Source organism: Gambusia affinis, linkage group LG06 (genome assembly GCF_019740435.1).
Source record: "Gambusia affinis linkage group LG06, SWU_Gaff_1.0, whole genome shotgun sequence".
Taxonomy (NCBI): Eukaryota; Metazoa; Chordata; class Actinopteri; order Cyprinodontiformes; family Poeciliidae; genus Gambusia; species Gambusia affinis.
In genome coordinates, this window is record NC_057873.1 from 12,826,739 (window position 1) to 12,846,831 (window position 20,093).

General features: G+C 37.4%; 2 protein-coding genes across 3 annotated transcripts in view; both read right to left on the bottom strand.

Moving 5' to 3' along the window:
- LOC122832304 (rap1 GTPase-activating protein 2-like) overlaps window positions 1-7,928 on the bottom strand; it is a 91,582-nt gene extending 83,654 nt beyond the window's left edge. The window contains exons 1-2 of one of the 2 annotated variants that reach the window (XM_044118912.1): window positions 7,849-7,928; window positions 5,479-5,592 (exon numbers count right to left, since the gene is read on the bottom strand). In XM_044118912.1, the coding sequence (XP_043974847.1) occupies window positions 5,479-5,592; window positions 7,849-7,862 (128 nt within the window). In that variant the 5' untranslated portion in view covers window positions 7,863-7,928. The remainder of the gene's footprint in view (window positions 1-5,478; window positions 5,593-7,848) is intronic. The other variant, XM_044118914.1, reaches the window with a different exon arrangement.
- A 2,168-nt stretch (window positions 7,929-10,096) lies between these two features.
- Window positions 10,097-19,687, bottom strand: LOC122832311 (von Willebrand factor A domain-containing protein 5A-like). The gene is made up of 21 exons (XM_044118935.1): window positions 19,545-19,687; window positions 19,232-19,284; window positions 18,781-18,983; window positions 18,473-18,695; window positions 17,469-17,635; window positions 17,265-17,379; window positions 16,171-16,343; window positions 15,999-16,087; window positions 15,463-15,607; window positions 14,626-14,705; window positions 14,393-14,507; window positions 13,615-13,773; window positions 13,384-13,520; window positions 13,024-13,238; window positions 12,793-12,855; window positions 12,594-12,647; window positions 12,451-12,486; window positions 11,834-11,878; window positions 11,450-11,598; window positions 11,145-11,268; window positions 10,097-11,003 (listed from the first exon to the last, which is right to left on the bottom strand). The coding sequence occupies exons 2-21, from the start codon at window positions 19,272-19,274 to the stop codon at window positions 10,924-10,926; spliced, it is 2,415 nt and encodes an 804-aa protein (XP_043974870.1). The 5' UTR covers window positions 19,275-19,284; window positions 19,545-19,687; the 3' UTR covers window positions 10,097-10,923.
- Window positions 19,688-20,093: the final 406 nt, after the last annotated feature.

A 20,093-nucleotide genomic window follows, 5' to 3' on the forward strand; every position in this document is an offset into this window, starting at 1 on the left:
CTTTTTACTAAATTGGTGACGTCTGGAGGCAACTGGTTTATTTTGGGGTATCACTGTAAAGTTGTTGTAATACTCATTTGAAAAATAAAAAAACTTGCCATAAATTACAATCAATCATTCAATCTTCATTAATAGGGTACTTTACACATGCAATGCTACTTAAGTGGTGTACTGAACAATAAAATAAAACATGACTAATAAGAAACAAACAAACACATATACTGAACTCTGTAGTTGAGGTTGGACAAAATGTGGAGAAGTACATTGTCCAGTGTCCACACATTAATACTTTTTCAAAATACTGTAGTATTTTTTTTATTAAATAAAATATAATGATGCCCTAAACAGAACCTTAGAGCTCACCTGCAGCTGTTCTTACTTTTAACATGTTTTGTGTAAATGAAACAACAAATCAGTATGAAATCATAAGAGGCAACACTTTTGAAAAAACTTTCAAAAACCAGAGGTGACGTGTAATAAGGAGATGTGTGCATGTATCTTTGGAGACCTGTGCTTATGACCTCATGTAGATGTGAGGCATGGAGCTCATCTCTCAATCATCAGGGCGAACGCTTCGGAACTAACCTTTCATCCTTTCTCTAACCTTTCCTCCTTTCTTGGTAGCATATATTTCTTCTGTCATCTGGTTCCCAGTGTTGTCTAAACCTTCCAATCTATTTTTATTTCCCTACATCTGCCCCTACAGTTATTCTCTCTGTTGGTGGATTTTAATGGAAGTGACAGTGAGCCCACCCAACGCCCACTCTACTAGACCTCTCTCTCTCTTTATCTCTCTCTCTCACACACAGACACACGCCAACAGAAAATGAGAGTATATCCATAAGTGCAACAACAGACAACCCAAATTTTTGTGCACTCAAAATGCTTTCACTCACTCATCCTGATGTGTGTGTGCACATTCATGTCCTCACACAATCACATGCAAATTTGCACATGAAAATTAACAAGCTGTGAATGATGCATGTGCCCCCATGCACACACATACCTAACTTGCTCCACCCACGGCTTCCACAGCTGCCTTCATCCTCCTTATGCACCAATTTGCACTCTTCTAGGCTACATTGATCAGAGTCAAACACCCAGTTAATTTACACACTTGCTTTGGAGGCCAACACACAAAAACACTGTGACACAAACGCTGGATGAAAAACATCAACTGTTGGGGGACATGCAAGCATTCAGTCCAGAGAAAAATAGTTTAATCAGATTCACCCTGAGAACAAGGCAATTTCCTCCCCAGCATTTCATTTTCCACTTAATGGAAAAAACACACAAATCCAAACACATGCTGCGGTGGTGCCCCTCTGCAGCAGGGGACTCATTTGTCACTGTATCAGAGTTTGCATTGATTTCCTTACAAAAGTTGGTGCAGGAAAAAGAATTGAGCTTATTAGATTCTAAATTAAAGTCAAAGGAAGCGGGTAAATCACGATAAGTAAGGAAGGAGGATAGCCGTTTGGTGCAGAAGGCAATTCTTTGCAGTGCAGGTAGACAAATGAAACAGAGTTGGAACAAAACATAAAGGTGAGATTATGAACGAGAATAACAATGACAAGCGGAGAAGGGGAAATGAGGTACATATCTTGACATTAGTTGAATTCCAACATCTGTGAACGGGCAATTAAGTCAATGTGACAAACCCTGACTTTATTCAGCCTGAACGCTGCAGATTAGCCACTATCTGTCCACGCAGGAATGAACAGCAAAAAGGACACCTTGATGCTGACAGAACCAGTCATCCACTTGGCTCTGCAGAACGATAATTTGTCAAGCCCTTTAGTCTGGGCCTGCTGTGTCAAGTGTCTTTTTTTTTTTTTTTTCGCCTCTTTTGGTTGATGTGATGATTAAGGTGCTTTGATGTCTAAATTAAAACTCTAAAGTCAGCAGTCTCAGGCTGCACTCCAAGGCTGCTAGTCTGAGCTCAGGACATTTTTTATAACAGCAGTATAAGCATATTGACAAGCTGTCCTTGTGCTGAAGCGAAACGGTGACAAATTGTGTAATTTGTAGTGCATCCTGGCTTCCTTAAATTACATTTCCAGCGAAGTAAACTGAAACAGGTGGTTGGATTTCAAATAACATTTCTGCTCATATGATCAAAAAATCTTATCAGGAACACATTTAGCATCTTGCAAAAGTAAGAAGAATTTGTAATACAGACAGGGAGAAATTATGGAATTATTAATCCATGGTTTTCTGTTTCAGTGGAGTATAAATATGATGTGACAGAAACCCGTTTCTTTTAGTCACTGGACTCTAGGATTGAGCAAGACGAGAAGGGAGAAAATAAAAACATTTCCAAAGCTTCTTGTTAGACAGTTCTAGCAAAAAAAAAGAAAAAAAAAAGAAGACATCTTGGGGGGTGTCACCGAATCTCCATAGCAACCACTACACACTTTCCATATTTCAACTGGTTGTTTGGGAGGGATGCCAGAATAAAGCAATGTGTGTCATATCACAACAACCTAAAAATGTGAATTTTGTTCTACTTTACTGGGACTTTAACTAGGAATGTTTGATTTGTTCAGATGAACCTATGAACAACAACAACCTTTTGGCTTTTAAAATAAAGATGAACATGTTTAAAAGGTCCACACTGCACACTGAAAATGGGTCATCACTGGATTAACAACAATCTTTAGTGAACATTTCATTCCTGCAGTAGAAAACCTCTCTGGTCAGCTGAGGAGTACTAAGAAAACTCTTTGTGGCAAAGGAAGGATTAACAAAACCACCGGTGATTTAAAGAAAGTTATCTCCTGTTCCTATAACTGAGGAAAAATATTCAAATTAAAAATATTGATTTTATTTGATTACTTTAAGGAAGTATATAACTGAGTTTAGTTTAAATTTCTTTCTATTTCTTTTCCATGGCTGCAAACAAATCTGTCCTCATCTGGTTTTAGTCGAGATTAGAAAAATCAAAATGAAAAATTCACACAGAACTCTATCTCTTTCCTCTGAATAAAATCCAGTTGGCTTTTCTTTTGAACCTGATTATGAGGTAATCATTATTTTACAGTATGACAAAGAAAATCTTAACTCTTCTATAAAATATGTGCAGTTTTTTAAAAGCATCTTTATTATTTTACCAAATATGTAGCTCAGAGGTACGGAAGAGGATTAGGGCCACTGAAAAAAAATTATGGCCCAGAAAAAAAAAAATCTCAGAATTTTCATGTAAAAAAAAAAAAAAAGCTCATTAAATAAGTTTTAGGTTGTGCATTTAAGGAGTTTTGATGTCACACCAGTCCTCGTCTGAAACTGGGAGCTCTGCTTGGTTTCAGATCTGATGACAAGAACAAAAGATTCTTCTCTATCTTTTGTTTTGTAAAAAATTAGCAAAAGCTAAACTAAGAGACCTTCATGTTGAAGTTTTATACTCTCCTGACTGCACTGAATAAGAGCTTAAATTATAAAAAATGTTCTTCTTTTGTGTTTGAGGAGGAGAGAAAAATGTGTAGTTAGGCCGTTTTAAGCTGACTTTTAGTAAATGGTAATTAAAGAAAATGGTAATTAATATATATTCCCAGTCTGCTTGTGCATACAAATATTTCAAACCAGTTTGCTCAGAGAAGAGCTGATGGTGCAAAAATCCACAGAGGAAGAAATATAAAGAAAACATGAGGAACGAGGTGCAGGTGTGACCTAAAACAGTATTTCTTCTGTGTTTCATTTATCTTTTCAATAGCATCTCTGAGTACAACAATTTAAGCTAATATTAGCTCTAATGACATAATACGAGAATGCAGTTTTTAAGTAAAGTTGTAAAATATATTCTTAAATAAATGAATTAATTACAATGTGTGTTTCTAATAAGCTTACACATTTGTGTATTTAAAGAAGAGAAAAACGTAAAGCATAATCTCTTTCAATCTTCTGGTGTTTGACAGAAATAATTTTGAAATTTTATTTCAGTGTCAGATAGTTAGAATCTTTAAAAAAATCTGTTTTTTTTTCTGTATGTGCAATGGTAAGCTGTTTTACCAAAAGGCCATGTTGCCTTTTCCATCTTGAAGTGTTCCTCTGTGTTACATAATATTTCTTCCCTCAGGAAACAGCAAGTTCAAGTTTTTTACATTTTTACTGGGGGCTGCAAAGAAATTTGTACAGTCCTACTTTCCACCCTTTGAAAAATTGCACTTCATTCTACATTATATTTATATGAATATGTATTATACTATGCTTCTTTACACTTTTGCTTCTCCACTCTGTTTTTATTTCCAGTGTATAATTTATTTGCTATTTTTGTTCCACTGTAATCTTTAGACTTTATTTCACACGTGTTCATTAAGACAAACAACTAATCGGTTCTGACTTCTGTCATTTAGTTTTCCTTTAAGGTGCTTCTGTGTGAGTGGACAATACTAAATGAAGTGAAGACAGTTACAGTATTGTTAATGTCTCTCTACTGAAAAGATTACAAGAGGACGTAAAACAAAACCGTCAGCTCTAATGAAAACAGTTTACTCCCAGGACTTCAGCTCACACCAGATGTCTTGAAGGATGTTTAATATCTGCTGTTATGAGCCTCACATTGCATCAATGCAATACTACCAGCAGTATCTTTCAGTGCTTGTCCCCAGGCACAGTATGCAGTGAAGGTCGCATTTCCTTAGGGGGAAACTCACACATTTGTACACATCCAAAGTGTGCTGTATGTGCAAATTAACATGAAAGAGGCAACCCAAATGGAAAATTCACACTCGTGTAAAAACACACCAGCATCCAAACATGTCACGTTTTTCTCTTGTGTTTGAATGTAATTTTGTCAAGACATTGATGTTATGTTTTGGGGTTGATTTGTTAAAATATTAAGAATCATTGATCTCATCCGCCCACCCACCCACACACACGCCCACACACACACATCCTCACACGCACCCGCGTGCACACATGAGCAAAAAGCCATAACTACATGCCCCCACCTCTCCATCCCCACACCATGTCATAAACCGCCAGAGAATCGTAATAAGACATTGCAGCACTGTTGCAGCACAACGGGCAGGATCATTTGCACGCCAGTGGCTTTTACTTCTAACCATTTGCACACACACCCCTACACATGTCCACACACGCCAAAACACACACAGGTAATCCACAGGTAGATGTTTTGGATGATTTTTTTTTTTTTTACTTAAAATAAGATGGAATTAAGTTCATTTTTCATTCAATTTTGACAGTGCAAAGAGTCAGAACACATGTGGGAAAGAAAACCTGCAACTACTTCAACAAAAGCCTTCCTCTCCAGCTGGAGAGTTCTCACTCTAGTCAGCACACACACACACACACGCACACGCACGCACACACCCGCACACACTTTCAATCAGTCACTTGGCTTCCTCTGCGCTGTGGTCACTAGCCAAAAACAACACCAAAAAAAAAAATAATTAAAAAATCAATATTAACATCTTTGCTTCGTTTCTGTTCCAGAGGAAATAAGTGTGAAAGCTTTACCTTGAGTCTCCCGCGGATCCTTTAGAAGCTGGACTGAACATCTCGCAGTCAGTGGATGGTGCAGCATCAGCAGAAGAGCAGAAAAAAGGAGAAAGAGATGGTGAGTGTGTATATCTGTGGGAAACAAGAAGAGAGAGGGAGAGAGAGAGTGAGGGGAAACGGAGCACATATAGAGGGTGGGTACATCAATGAAGCCCAGGGTAGGGCAGCATCATGAGATGAGAGACAGTGAGAAAATGCGTAGGCGTGTGCGTGCGTGTGTAAGTGTGTGTGAAAGAATTGGAGACAGTGTTACCATGGAGAGGGCTACGCCTAACTCCTTTAAAACCTTTTAAGGCCAAATGATGAAAAACAGAAAAAAAAAAAAACTGAGGTTGGGAGAAAAGAAAAGGGCAGGTTCTGTTTTTAGGCAAAGGCAGAAAAGGACAAACTAAATGAGCAAAGCAGAGTTGGTGGACAAGGAAGTAAATAAGGACAAAGAGGGAGGCAGAGATAAGGGCACTGAAAAGTTTAAATATCACAACCTGTCACAAGATACATCATTATCTGACAGAGACAAAAACATCGCGTTAGCCTCTTCATATGTACATGTACAGACATGGCAAAAACAAAGCAAAGGCTCCATCAAATCCAAGGTTTCAATGGGTTATTGTGGTCTTAACCAAGTTCTTAAATTATTCAAATTTAATCTTAATTTATCAAAACATAAAACAGATTCAATTGGTGTCATTATTTATTACACAAGTCTAAGCTTAAGTTTAGTGGTAGGTTCACCTTCAGTCCTAAAAAAAAATTGAGCTTAAAACATTAATTTCTACAAAGCTATTAGTTTTTAGTAATTTTCAGATTGTTGGTGTGAAACTTAAAAAAGACCAAATCTAATAACACATCCCCACTTTCTCTTTGCTCTTATACATACAGACAAACAAGTGGATGGAAAACACTAAAAAAGTGCTGTTTTTAAATACTTAGTACTTTGTAAATTATCTTTCTACTCTGATTTCCCCTGCTAGTCTTTCAGAGTATGTTTCTCTGAGCTTTTCACATCTAAAGACAGATCGTTTAGTGAATTTTTCTTTATAAAACAGCTCAAACTCAGTCTGAGTGGATGGCGGAGGGTGTCGGTGAATGGCAATAGTCAAGTTTTATCACTGCATTTAAGTCCAGACTTTGACTGGCATTCTAGCACATCAATACGGTTTGATATGAAACATGTCATTGTTCTGTGGCTCAAAGTTTTCAATTATTGCTCTAATGGGCAGCAATCCTTTGCCCCACTTTCAAGTATTTTTTTTCCCAGCCTTCAGCTGGCTGTCATCCAGCACTGAACTAAATGACAACTGTCACAGCATGATGTTCTATTGTTTTGGTAAGTTTGTGACTGGGCCAACAGGGCTGTGTCCAATGTTCAAAGCGTGAGATACTTCCCTCCTGTTGTTGGCCAAACAAATGCTTCAAAGTTGAATTCTGTTTTTTTACTTTTCCTTTATTTTTATTTTCTGGGTCTTGTTTATGTTTGGCTGGCCGCACAAAACACATCTCAACACTACATCACTCTCAACCTGTTCCACATTTTTCAGATTCATAATTGTGAAAAAAGACATTTTTTTTATTTTTCACAAATCTGCACTACTGTGTGATAGTCTATAACACCGAATACCAGTACCTTGCAACAATGTCTGTAGATAAAATGGGACACATTTAAAGATGCTGAAGGAGTATAGATACAATTTAAGGCATGGTAAGTATTTTATAGCATGTGTTTTATGCAATGGGAGTTACAAAGAAAAAAAAACATAGTTTTTTTTATTTGCTTAGCATGTTTGGATGTTAAATAAATATCAAATATTCCAAAAATGCTAAATTGCATGCATACACAGTGAACATGATGTGACTTTCTTCAGGATTGGTGAATTCACTGCTTTAACCTCAAAAGATTGAGGGTTTACTCTAAAGGTCAGTGATTCTGATATCCAACCTACAGGGTCAGTGGCACACACACACACACACACACACACTCAAGCAGCTAACACCATGAGAAAATGGTTGTGTTTTATTCAATAAAGTGGATTCCCTTTTGCAATACAAAAGCTATCAATTCAGCTGTTCATGTGTGTGTCATGTGACTGATGTGCTGCTCAGAGGCTACAGCTTTCCATTAATGGTTTTAAACAGAAAAAAACATCAGCCCCTTTAAACTGTTTCTTATTGATTCTGTCTTTTTTTTTGTTGTTGTTTTTGCCTGCAGCTCTAGCAACACGCATGAACAGGGAAGTCTGACTGAGAGAGAAAAACAAAGAGCGGATAGCGGGTTTAATTAAATCTTTGTTGCTTAATTAATAGCGAAAAGCAGACCAGGTGAATACTCACACAGTGTTGGTCATTTTTTTGTCCAAAGCACACTCTTTTTATTTGTTGAATTAATTTTGAGAATGCTTTTCCCCTGATTCCCTCACAGCTTAATTCTTAGGTCTCCTTTGTTCTAATTGGTCCGACTGGTTGGCGTTGTCTTGGAAACCAGTTTAAAAAGTGCTGGCTTGGGTTCTGCCAAAGGTTCAGATAAAATTAGCTGCAGTGACCATTTGGAGCCAGTATGGCACCTTTTATGCACACAGAGAGCAGTTAGCACATAGAACATCATGTTGCTAAACAGTGAAATCATTTGTTTTGTTTTAGTCAATAACGTTCCAGATCTAACATTTGCAGAGGATATGAACTCAAACTCCTCTGAGTAGAGATAAAAGCTCTTACATTAAAGAAAGGAGAATACCCAAACCATACATTACTTGTACAGATTGTAAAATTATTTTTATGATCCAAACCACAGGAGTGTTGGCAGGTGTTGGATTGTGACAGCTGGTACCACTGCTTCATGGTGTCTGCCATAGTAACAAGTCTCCCCCATAGGCCCAAATCTGTCTTACTAACAAATGATGTGTCAGAAGCTTAGTCAGGGCAAGCTGACGGCACCTGCCATAGCCCATATGCCCAATTATTTATAGGCCCTTCTTTCATACACTTAGTTTTTCTTGACATAATCAAAACATTAAACCCTGCAAGTACCGTCTTTGATTTCCGTTTGCCTTGACAACTTCCTGAATCTTCATTGCATAGCTGCAGCAGGGTATCAGTTACTTCACATTTACCAGTTTCTCTTCCTTGATATGAATCTCCAGTTCCAAAACGTCCCAAAAATTCCCCGTTGGATTGAGATGTGGTTACTGTGGAAGTCATTGGAATGAAGTGAACTATTCTGCTTGCGGAAACGAGACGATTTGAGCTTCCTGGTACGGTGCATTATCCTCCTAGAAGTAGTCATCAGAAGATGGTAGCTGTGTTCATAAAGGGATGGAGACAGCGAGAAAAAATACACAGGTAGTCTGAAGAATTTAAAACATCAGTTGATACTAAGGTCTCCAAAAGTGTCCCATTTCCCACTTGACTAGTTGCATTTACATTTGTCATTTTAGTCTCTATGTCTTTCTAGCATCTTGAACTAATCTTCACGTTCATAGTCTTCACATTCTAACATCAATACGACATTTTCAATCACACAACTGCTTCTTGCTGGATATTTTCATTTTTCAGACCATTCAGTGTAAACCTGATAAGTTGTTTTATAAATCATATAAAACTGCTGTTTCTTGAATTAATGGCACCCTGGATGAGCCCATACTTCTGCAACTACCAGCCATTCAAAATGCAAGAAATTATCTTTGATTCTGATTCAGAATAAAATGTAGTAATGGCTGATGCATCTTAACATTTTGTATGCACTTTTCCTCTGCTTTATCCTCTTCCATCCTTTACATTTTACAATGTGCTTGAACTTGAATGTACTGGAACTTCTATGACACCATTTATTATCAAGGTAACTAGTGACACTAAACGTACTACCCAACAGCAAATTTTGCCTCCCTAACATAACTCCTCTACCACAGCAGCACGACACCAAATTTCCATAATTTAAGTGTGCTGTATTTCAACTTGTGAAATATAAAGCTTTCTTGTTTTATTTTGTGTTGTTCAAGAAATGTGTTTATCAGAGCTGCAGCTTTACTGCTCCAGTTTATGCAGCAGTGACCTTGTGTAGGAGGAAGCTCACTCCAACAGGCTCCTTTGTGTCTTCTTTTCTCTTCAGAGTCCAATTATTGCTCAGTCGTAAGGTTTATTTAATATTATTAACAATTATTATTATTATAATGATGATATCTTTGTAATCAAGATCAAGATATAATCATCATTTGGTTGGGTCCATCTTTTGTCTTAATCATTTGTCATCTTGCTTTAAATTTAGAATTGATTCCAAGATGCCAAGTTCAATGGAGAAGATAGAAAAATAATAAAAAAGGAACTTCTATCATTTTGAAGTCAAGTGATGTATAATGAAGTCATTACTCTCGTCACTCAGTGACTGGTTGTGTCGCCATACATGACTGGCAGACCTGATTTGAAAAAAAAAATTTTTTTAGAGACAGAACTTTTCATTGCTAATAAATTATGCAGTTTAGGTTCTCATAAATCTTTTTTTTCTAACTACATTGCAAATACAAACCAATGAAACTGATAATGAGCCGCAGAATAATTAAAAGGTGCACACACAGGTAAACCAAGATAATAATAATATTGTTTTTACTTTACAATAAAAGCAAAGGCAATAAAAAATAGAAGAAACAAACAAGTAAAAATGAATGTAGTTGATCTGGGGATGCAAAATATCACAATGACTACATGACAGTCTTTTTCCTTTGCATCTGATACAGATGCAGTATCAGGGTGAAGAGAAGTGTGGGGGCGATTTATGTTCCAGAGATGGAAATATGCAAGATTATTAACATGAGATTGGAAAGATAATGTGCTGTCTAAGGATGAAAGACTCTTAACCTGAGGGGAGAGGAACATGTAGGAGTTGTTGATGGTGAGAGAGATTTTGTTAGCTTTTGATCATTTAGATTTCGTACCAATTGGGAAAATTTCAGTTTTATTGTCATTAAGTTTGAAGTGAACCAAGATTTTACTTAGATAGGCAGTTGGAAAAAGATGAGGCTGGAAGAATGGATTTACTAGATTCACTAGAGGTTGAACTGGGTCCCAGCTGCAAAAACATGAAAACAGGTGTTAACTTTATGAACTATGGCCTTTGGGCAGGATGTAAGTAATGAAGAGGAGGGGCCGAAGGACAGAGCTCTTCAGGGACGACAGAGATGACAGAGGGAAGTTGAGATCTGAACGACTGGAGTTGGATGACCTGACTGCGACCTCAGAAATATGACTCGAATTTTGTTTGGTGGTGCAGGAAAAGTCGAGGGGAAGGAAAGCAAAGAAATTAGTTGAATAGAAGTGTGGAGGTATTTGGGTATCTGGTGATTGGGTGAGTTTGTTTCTATTGTTTCTTTGCAACAGAATCACAGGGTTCCCTTCATTGGAACAAATAGTACAGCAACCTCAGAGTCCCAGAGCATCAGTCGTCACATTACAACCCAACAGGACATTCCCAGCTTCCACACACACTGTCACGCAAACAGCTGAGGAAAGAAAACATAAGTTAGTGTCTCAATAAGCTCAAACATCAGTGCAGATGATGTTTCTTGCCTCTAATTGAATTAATTCAATTAGAGCCAAGAAAGAAATTAAATCTGGTGTTTATGTTTAAGGACAGTGATTACCTTTCTCAGCTCTGAGCCACAATGCAGCCTTCATAGCAAGAAGTTCCCATTCAACCTTCACATCCTTTTGATATCCATGAAGCCAAATTAGAGCCAAAATGGTGCCCCACACTTTACTTTTGGCCTAGTTCACCAAAATAAAAGAAAGAAATGTTGGAAAAACAAAGGAAACCCTAATATGGAATCGTTTTTTTTCTGTGATTTTAAGTTCATTTTATGTTCTTTTCCTCGTGTTTATGCTGCAAAATTTCATGCTTCGTTTTGCTGCTCAAATATAGCTCATCTGTTACATGACGCCAACCCACCGATGAAGGCCTTGTTTTTACCAACTCCTCTATGCTTTTTCCAAGAGCAGCAGCCAAACATGGATCAAGCAGCCAGCAGCCAGAGGCATCCTGCAGCGAAACGAGCTCCAGCAGTGGATCTCTGGCTGGCTTTGTGGGCCCACAGTCTCCTTTATCACAAAAAGATGTTTTTGAAGAGAATATCAAAAAAAGTTGAATTCAAAAACAGAACACCTTAAACATGTTTGCATGAATTTGAAAATACGATTATTCAGACTGCTGTCAAACAGACAGATCCATCCTGCTGCTTGCTGGTACAGAATTAAAACTGGAAATGCAAATTGCATTTATAACATCAAACACTTAAAACAAACACACACACAAAAAAAAATCTTGTTTTCTTACCTGTATTTTCAATAGATTCGCTTTGGCTCTTCTTGAAGCTGGAAGCTTTTGGTAAAAAAAGAAGAAATATATTAATTATATAAATATGTAATATTTATATAATTGTTTTACTAAATTTAAACTTAAAACAAATATGAGCTCATTTTTACAACACACATGTACAGTACAGACCAAACGTTTGGTCTGTACTGTAAGCTTACAATGCATGGTTGAAAAACATACTGAACCCATGTCCATCTTTGCTGTCATTGTCAAAACAAAATTATTTGTTATTGTGGGGCTTTTTACCTCCGCTCTCAATAAGTAGTTGGCTAAATTAAGGGGATGATTTTTCTACATTTTTCAGTTTGAACTTATGCAGAAAAAGAGATGCAGTTATTTCATGGCTTTTTACTCATTTGTAAAAACAAAAAGAAAAAAGTGCATGGGGAATGTAACAATGTCTTTGGACATTTATACCAGCCTGTCAGGTGATTACTTCATCCATTTAGAGAGATAAATACAAGCAAGCACAAACTAACAAATAAAACCACATGTTGAATATATATTATTTTTGAACCATGTTAAATAAAAATCTGATATCTGTATGTTTCTTAAGTCAAAAATATGTTGCTTACCTGAAAATAGATTGTTTTTCCAAGCTTGCCAATGTCCTACGGGCCAGATATTTATCCAACAGTGCCTTCTGCAGGTCAAAATGTGATAATACATGCAGGCTATCCCACATATAAAGGAAGAAATGTCGGGGCTTGTTGCTTACCGAACTTACTAGCTGATGTTCTTTTTCTGATAGACGAGAAAATGCGCCTGAAAACTGAAAAAAGAAGAAATTATTTAAAAGTCATTGTGTTTTATCAAATAAAAAAACACATTTCTTTAACATTCCCAAGCTGTCTGACACACAATACTTAGTATGATCTCTTAAAAAAGGTTAAAATATCAAAAAGTTTCAAACTTACTGTTTTTTTCGCCCCATAAATCATCAAACATCAGATCACTCAAACCGCCACGAAGCAACGGCACTGTACCAGAAAACAATAGAGTTACACATCATTAGATAAAAAACATTACATTCCAGCCATGAAACAGGAAGTACCAACAAAAGGACTCATGATCAGAATGATGTACTCAACACACAACATGTAACAATTTAAAAATCCTTCCCTATTGAGCTACAGGAAGCCACTCACTGCATGTAGGATTCTCCCTGTAGATCAGCGGACCTTGAACAGGTTCCCCATTGCTTTTGTTGACGGCAATGAAGGCAGTGAAGATGCTGCTGACTCCAGACTGGACACTGAGGTCCACCACCTTCTCTAGTTCTTCAGCCAGCTTCCCATCCTCCCTTTGCTCCTGCTCCAGGGAGCGGATGAGAGTACGAGCAGCCAGCCTGTGGATCGTGGAGCTGCGCGGAAACAAAACAAATAATAAATCAAATATTTCCCCTTAAAAAAATAGCTTCACATGTATTTTTCTGTCTAAATTTAAATTAAAAGCAACCATTACTTTTTAAACATCACATTTTATCACCAGAGTTGTTAATACACTACCAAGTGAATGGCATATCTTCTTTCTGGTCAAAGTCTAGATCACATGCAGGCTGTAGAGAGAAATGCAGATGGTTCTGGCATGGATGACCCGCTGTGGTAAACCTCACTGTCAAACAGCCGTCATCTGCTTCAGAACACTGAGAAAACAACAGAAAATCCATGTGTTACTTTGATTGTACACCAAAAGAAAAATACTTTTATTGTCAATCCCAGAACTGTGTTGCTCCTTGCCTCTCCGGTGAGCTGAGCAAAAATCAGTGACCTCTGACCCTGGAAAAGTGCTGTAAGTGGTTGAGACAGAGCGGTGGCGGACACACCCTCGGGTAAATCCCACGACAATGAAATGTCAGTGACGAGAGGCTGCAAGGCGAACCTCAGGGACTGCATCACCTGAGGAGAAATTTTTAATTTCTCTCAATAACTTAATCATATCTAAACTGTGAACATGAATGGTGAGAGATGATCATTTTGAAAAAATAAATTCAGGTTAACAGAAAGGCTCTTATAGCGTCACTTTAGCTCTCTTGCAACATAAAATAACAGACTTTAAACATTTCAATAGATTTTCAGACCTTACGTTTATTTTTTGAATATTGTTCGTCTTTTTTTCAGTGTGTGTAAATATCTGGGTTGGACTGTGTGACTTTTCAGGGAAAAAATATTTCTGTCTGTGTGCAGAGTCACCATGTGAAACTACTAACTTGTGGAACTAAACACAAACTTTCAGATTAAAACTAAAGTAATTTCCAAAAAAATATCAGTAATGTAATCATTAATGATGGGCTCCAATTCATTACTTAAACTGATGCCACTAATTTGTTCTTTATTGTCTGGAGTTTATCAAAGTTTGTTGCTTTTTTTTATTCTGTCTTCCATTTGCATTTTTAGTGTTCTGTATTTGTTAATGTACTGAAGTTAAATAAAGAAAAACACACAACTAACTAAATGAAATAAAATTATTCTTAATGCAAAATATAAAACATGAGAATATTTTCAAGTTATATCTCACTTTTGGTTGCATCCTTTCTTTCCCTATGATGAACTGAGCGTGTCCTCCTCCCTCTCTGGCCATCCCATTGATGAGTTCAGAACTGGCACCTTCTCCAATCCCAAAAGAGAAACACCTGGAGTACAGAAGCATATGCTTTCTAAACATTTGTAAAATTTGCCACATTTTACAACACATAAAAATATTGGACTGGTGTCCAGAGCTGGACACTATTGTACTGGAGTGGTGATTACCTGTGAAATTCAGAGTGTTCCTTCACCTCATCCAGAACAGCTTTTGTGTAATTCACCTCACCATCAGTGAAGACGAAGAGCTAAAAATAAGAAGAAATTATTTAAAATTACAACCTGAAGGGAGAAAAAGCTGTTTTCAGATGAAAAACTTTAGACATGATACAAGGATACTGCATCTGGCAAATTTTCAACTTGATCAGGTGATGATAAAAAGTGATCTGTTTTAGCATCAGAGACGCAATTTACCAAGGGGAGAGAGGAAGCAAAGACAATACTTTAAAAGACAACTGAATTTTCTACAACATGTCTGCAGTTCATTGAGAAAGTCTAAACAAACTGCACAAAGTTGCCCTCTGATATCTTTTGAGCTTTCAACCTGCCTACTATGGATTTAGAAATCTCAGATTTAAGCTACAAATCTACACTTTAGATCAAAGTGTGTGTAATAAATGAAATCCCAACAGATGTTGTCCACACTGAAATTTGAATGCTTTAATAAACTAGGGCTTTAAACTTATCTGAACACATTAAAAGCTTAGTCATAAATTGAAATATAAACAACACAATTAATGGCTTAATCTCAGCAGTGTTTAATGAGTTAAATAGAAACATATGAATAATACCACTGCATTATATTATGACTTCACTATTTTAGATCTCACCTTTTTTCCCCTGTCAATTATTTACTTGAATTATAAAAAGTCTTTTAATGAAACAAACTTGACTTAAAGAGTTGAAATATAAAAAGTCCTAACCCCTGCAGTAAGTGAGAACTGTGCTATGCTTAAGTTTTCCTGCTAGTGTCAGCTTGGTGCCACGTGTGTGTTTGTGCATTACTTGTCTGGGATGTTTAGGAATACAGGGCTGTCTGTAAATTTGTCGCAGAGGCTCCAGGATCTCCGATCCTCCCAGATTAGCGCCCATCTCCTCAACTTTTTTCAAAGCCCGTTTAAGGTTCTTCTGATTGTACTTTGCGCTTTTGCTGTTGGAGAAACAGTGCACACTTACTGCAAGTCTGTAGATCTGTTGAATCAGATTATCTATGAATGTCTTAAAAATAAATTAATTTGCAGTCATGTGTGCAATGTCACACACACTTAAAAATTTAAATTAAACATATATACCCAAAGAATACGAAGTCCTACTGGTACAGTAAATGCAGGATGTGGAAAGTATTAACTGCAGAAATGTCAATAAATGTGTCAATCGTTTCTTAACATAAGAGTTTCTCTTAACTAAATACATGTAGTTGAATTAAAGTGGAGATTTTGCCGCCATATACATCTTTATTTGTTTCTTAATCTTAAGGCTTTTGGTGAATGTTTAGCAAGGGAATCAATAGAAGTAGCTCTGTATGCACTGTCCAAACTCACGGGAAGACTTGTTCGTAATGATCTCCAAAACCATAAATATTGAAATAGCAGCCCATGGGTAAACTCTTCAACAGGAGCATCAGTGTATCCTTCAAGGAAAAAGAAAAGAACATAAATGCCACAATATGACTAGAGGGCCATAAATCATAAAATGTTTCTTCTAAAAGATTACCTTGGCACTGGCAATGCGACTCTGACGACTTCCACAATATGTCGGGAAATCCATGCTCCCTGATCGATCCAGTAAGAACACAAACTCTCCACAGGATGTGAAATTAGACATCACAGATTCAGGAAATTCAGGATACAGGCTCACCATTACCACTGGATCACCCATCAGTGTGCCTGAAACAAATGTGAAGGCCACGTACCATCACAAGTTGGCTATCCCTCCTGTGATTGTATACAGTTAATCAACAACATGGACAAAGTAAGCATTTTGTTTGAAAAACACCATTATAATTAGGTTTTCCAGTCGCAATACTAATAACGGATGCAAGTCTATTGATTTTTAGGCTTTGTGCCTAATTGTTAAGCCTCTGATATTAGCTTGCTTGAATTGTTTTCCCACCCTAACATGCAAGTTCACATTTGCAACATAGGTGAGGCTTAAGTTCCACTTTTTTTCTTTATTATTGTTTTTTTTCTTCATTTATTTTTGTAATGTCTGATTTTAATAAATCTGTGCAATCACTAAAACTAGAAGTGGGAATTCACCTTGTCGCTTTTTGACTCTGAATTTGTTTTCTTTAACCAGTTTTTTGATAGACTCTGCAGATGTGAATCAGCTTATCATTAAAACCTGGTACAGCACATGATATTGTGATGTTTAAACATGATCTGTACATGAATGTTTGTTACTTTCTAGGAATTATTATCCATGTAGACACGCCCTCTTTAAAACTCAATTTGAGATGAATGAAGGCTTCATATTAAGATTTTTTTTTATCTGACAATTAAACTGTAACAGTAACACAATTAGCAAGAAAGACATGGGTCATGGTAGTGGCATTGTTCACGCTTGCTCTTTCACTTGACCAGGAGAGACAGATAATTGACATTGTAGTGGACTTTCAAACAGTAACGCCAACTCTGAAAATTCTCACTAATACATACTGCATAAAAAGTGTTCCTCATACTTGTGCTTTAGAGCATTAATTACAAAGATGGGTGGCTACAAACCTTTTACAATAATTCTAAGCTGTTTTTAAAGAGATGAAACATCTCCTAAAGAGGTTAAACAAATCATAAACCATCTCTACCCACCAGGTCTGGCAGAGGCCTGTCCTGCCTCCACCACAGCAGAGGGTCGGTGGGCATCTTTGTAATAAATCAGTAGCTCAATGTCTCTGTCAAACTTGTGTCCTGTACCCAACTTCACCTATAGTTAAAAAACACAAAAATAGAATTAAAGTGATTCATCTTGTGCGTACCAATCACACCCAGCAGTAAAATCAGCTCTCTACCCACCGTGGCCTGAGTTTGATCAGCGTTGAGATACTGAAGAGGCTCCAGAGGACAATTGGACTCTATTTTAGAGACTGGACGAGGAGAGGACACTCTGGCAGAAAAGGACAGACTGTAGGGCACCAGAGAGGCTGGTACTGCGGTCACCTGGACACTGGGACCTTCACTACCTGGAAACACGAGACAGAACAGACATTTAATAGCATCAGCACCCCAAATTCACAGACACTGAGAAAAATACATCCATGGGTGTGCCTCCAATTAACCCAGGGTTTCCAAAGCAATGACTTCATCACTTGGACTTCTTCTGACTGTTAACATAAATGCCACTCATTCTGCATATTAACTTCTCATTCTGAAGACATCAATAAAATAAAATTAAAAAAAAAATAAATCACCTACATATACTTCATCTCATTATTGTGGCATTTGACAAATAGAAATAATTTTGGTAATTCTACCTAACATAAAGCAAAGAGAAGTTTGGGTGGATGTAACTTCAGCCAGTGAACAAAAGATGCATGTGGCTTTTTCTTCAGTGTATGTAAACTTCTGGTTTCAAATGCTCGTCTTTCTTGAACAGAAGAAAGAATTAAGTAAATTGGCTCAGTTTGTTGACATTGTATTCTGAAAATACTTCATACTTGCAACATTTGCTTGGAGCTATTCCACAATAACAGGAAATGACTAACTTGTGTTGTGTAATAAAGCTGAACACTACACACAGTGGAAATTTCAACCACTGAATGGCCCCAAACTTAGCTAAAGATAAAAATTCCCAGAAAGACTTCAGGATTTTTTTGTGTTTGTTCATTCAGCACTCCAGTAATGTGTTAGAATTTACACCAGGATGAAAAATGAGCCATTTATTCCTAAGATGAAGCTCCAATATGACATCATTATCCAACATTTTCTTTCACAGTGGATAACAGCAACAACTGTGTGAAGTTTGGCATTTTAAGTATTTTGCTAAGTATTATCAAGTTGATTTCTGACCGTTTTCCTACCCTGAGGTTGGTATCGAGGGTTGAGCACAGCAGGCAGACAGAACCTCAGCCCATCATCAGCCTGCACAGCCAGCTCAGTGGCGTACTCCAGCCTGATGGAGGCGCTCTCTCCTGGAGGCAGATTGCCCAGGGTCAGAGAGAAAATATCTGGACTCTCATCACTCTCCTCCAATTCGAATACCTTCTGACCAGAGCTCACAGCGTCATCATACACCTGCCGAGCCTGAAGTCCACAAGAAACATGTCGGCAATGTCCACTTCACTGTGACTTAGCTCCTTTATAGAGAGGATATTTGAGTCCAGCTCACCTGCTGTCTGTCCATCACCTCAGCTACAATGTGTGTTTCTCCAATCTGAGCACTGAAATGACACACAGCAGCATCTCCAGGCAGAGGGAAGACAAACACGGTTTCCAGAGGTTTGTCCTCCTTGTTCTGAAAGTTCAGAGTGGAGACCAGAGTAGCCACATGGTCCTTCACCTCCAGCAGAACATCGATGCTCTTCAGAGGAACTGAGAAAGAAAGATCTGATTGTTGCAATAAAGATCTTTTGGATGTCAAATGACAAAACACACTGAAACATTATTTCAAAGTATCTTTGAAAGTCAGGCTTGATATTATGATTTGCATCATGGTATAATAAGATAAGAATTTTGTTCAATTTAGTTTCTAAGAGTACAGCCACCCAATTCTAACTAAACAGAAAAATGTCTAAAAATATTAAGTAAAAAAAACTACAAATAAAGCTTTTGCACAATACCTGAATCTTTTTCAGTGGTCAGCAGACAAAATAGGTTGGACATCCTTCCTGAACTGAGTTTGTTAGAAGGAAACAATTTATTGGAAAATTATAAATAAGCAGAAACCTAATTCGAGATTTAAACATAGTAACTGATTGATAGGTTAACATAATTGAAGGTTTACAGTGTTAGAAATATGAATCTTTCAAACCTTTAAATCAGAAGGGCTCATACTGGTCAGCTTTGGACGCTGAAACTCTGTATTGTTTACCACATTTTAAAAGATAACGCTACACATCCTGGGCTGCTATAGTTAACCCAAAACATACATACCTTTATAACAACGTGCTTGTATTCAGGAGACAGGAGCAGTCAGCGCTTCCGAAGGAAGTTTTCTTGTGAATCCTTCAAGTTTCAGTGTCTGTTATTTACTCATGTCTCGCACGGCGTCACAGTCACGCCTCTTGGGAGCGCTCGTTTTAATACGTGGGATTGGAGAAGGGGGCGGTGCTATTTACCCGGTTCGGTTTTCCATCCACAACCACCAGGGGGACAAGTTTGCCAGGGGGACAATATTTCTAATTTTTACCAATAAACTCGACTTTTACATGAATGTATTAAAATGAAACTATTCTAATTGTTAAAGGAAGAAAGTTACTAATTTAGCTTAATTTGGAAAAAGCTTGGCTCTCTTTTCTTCCTATTTTCCGGGTCCTTCCAGCGAGGAGTGTGTGCCAATCAGGAACGACGAGGCGTGATGACGTCACAGAGTTGCAGCGTTTAATCCAATAGAAAACCACAATGAAGTAACAACAACAGCTGCAAAGCAGCCAAGATACAGACTCATTCCGAGACAGACAAAGAATAAAAACAAAGACAGAG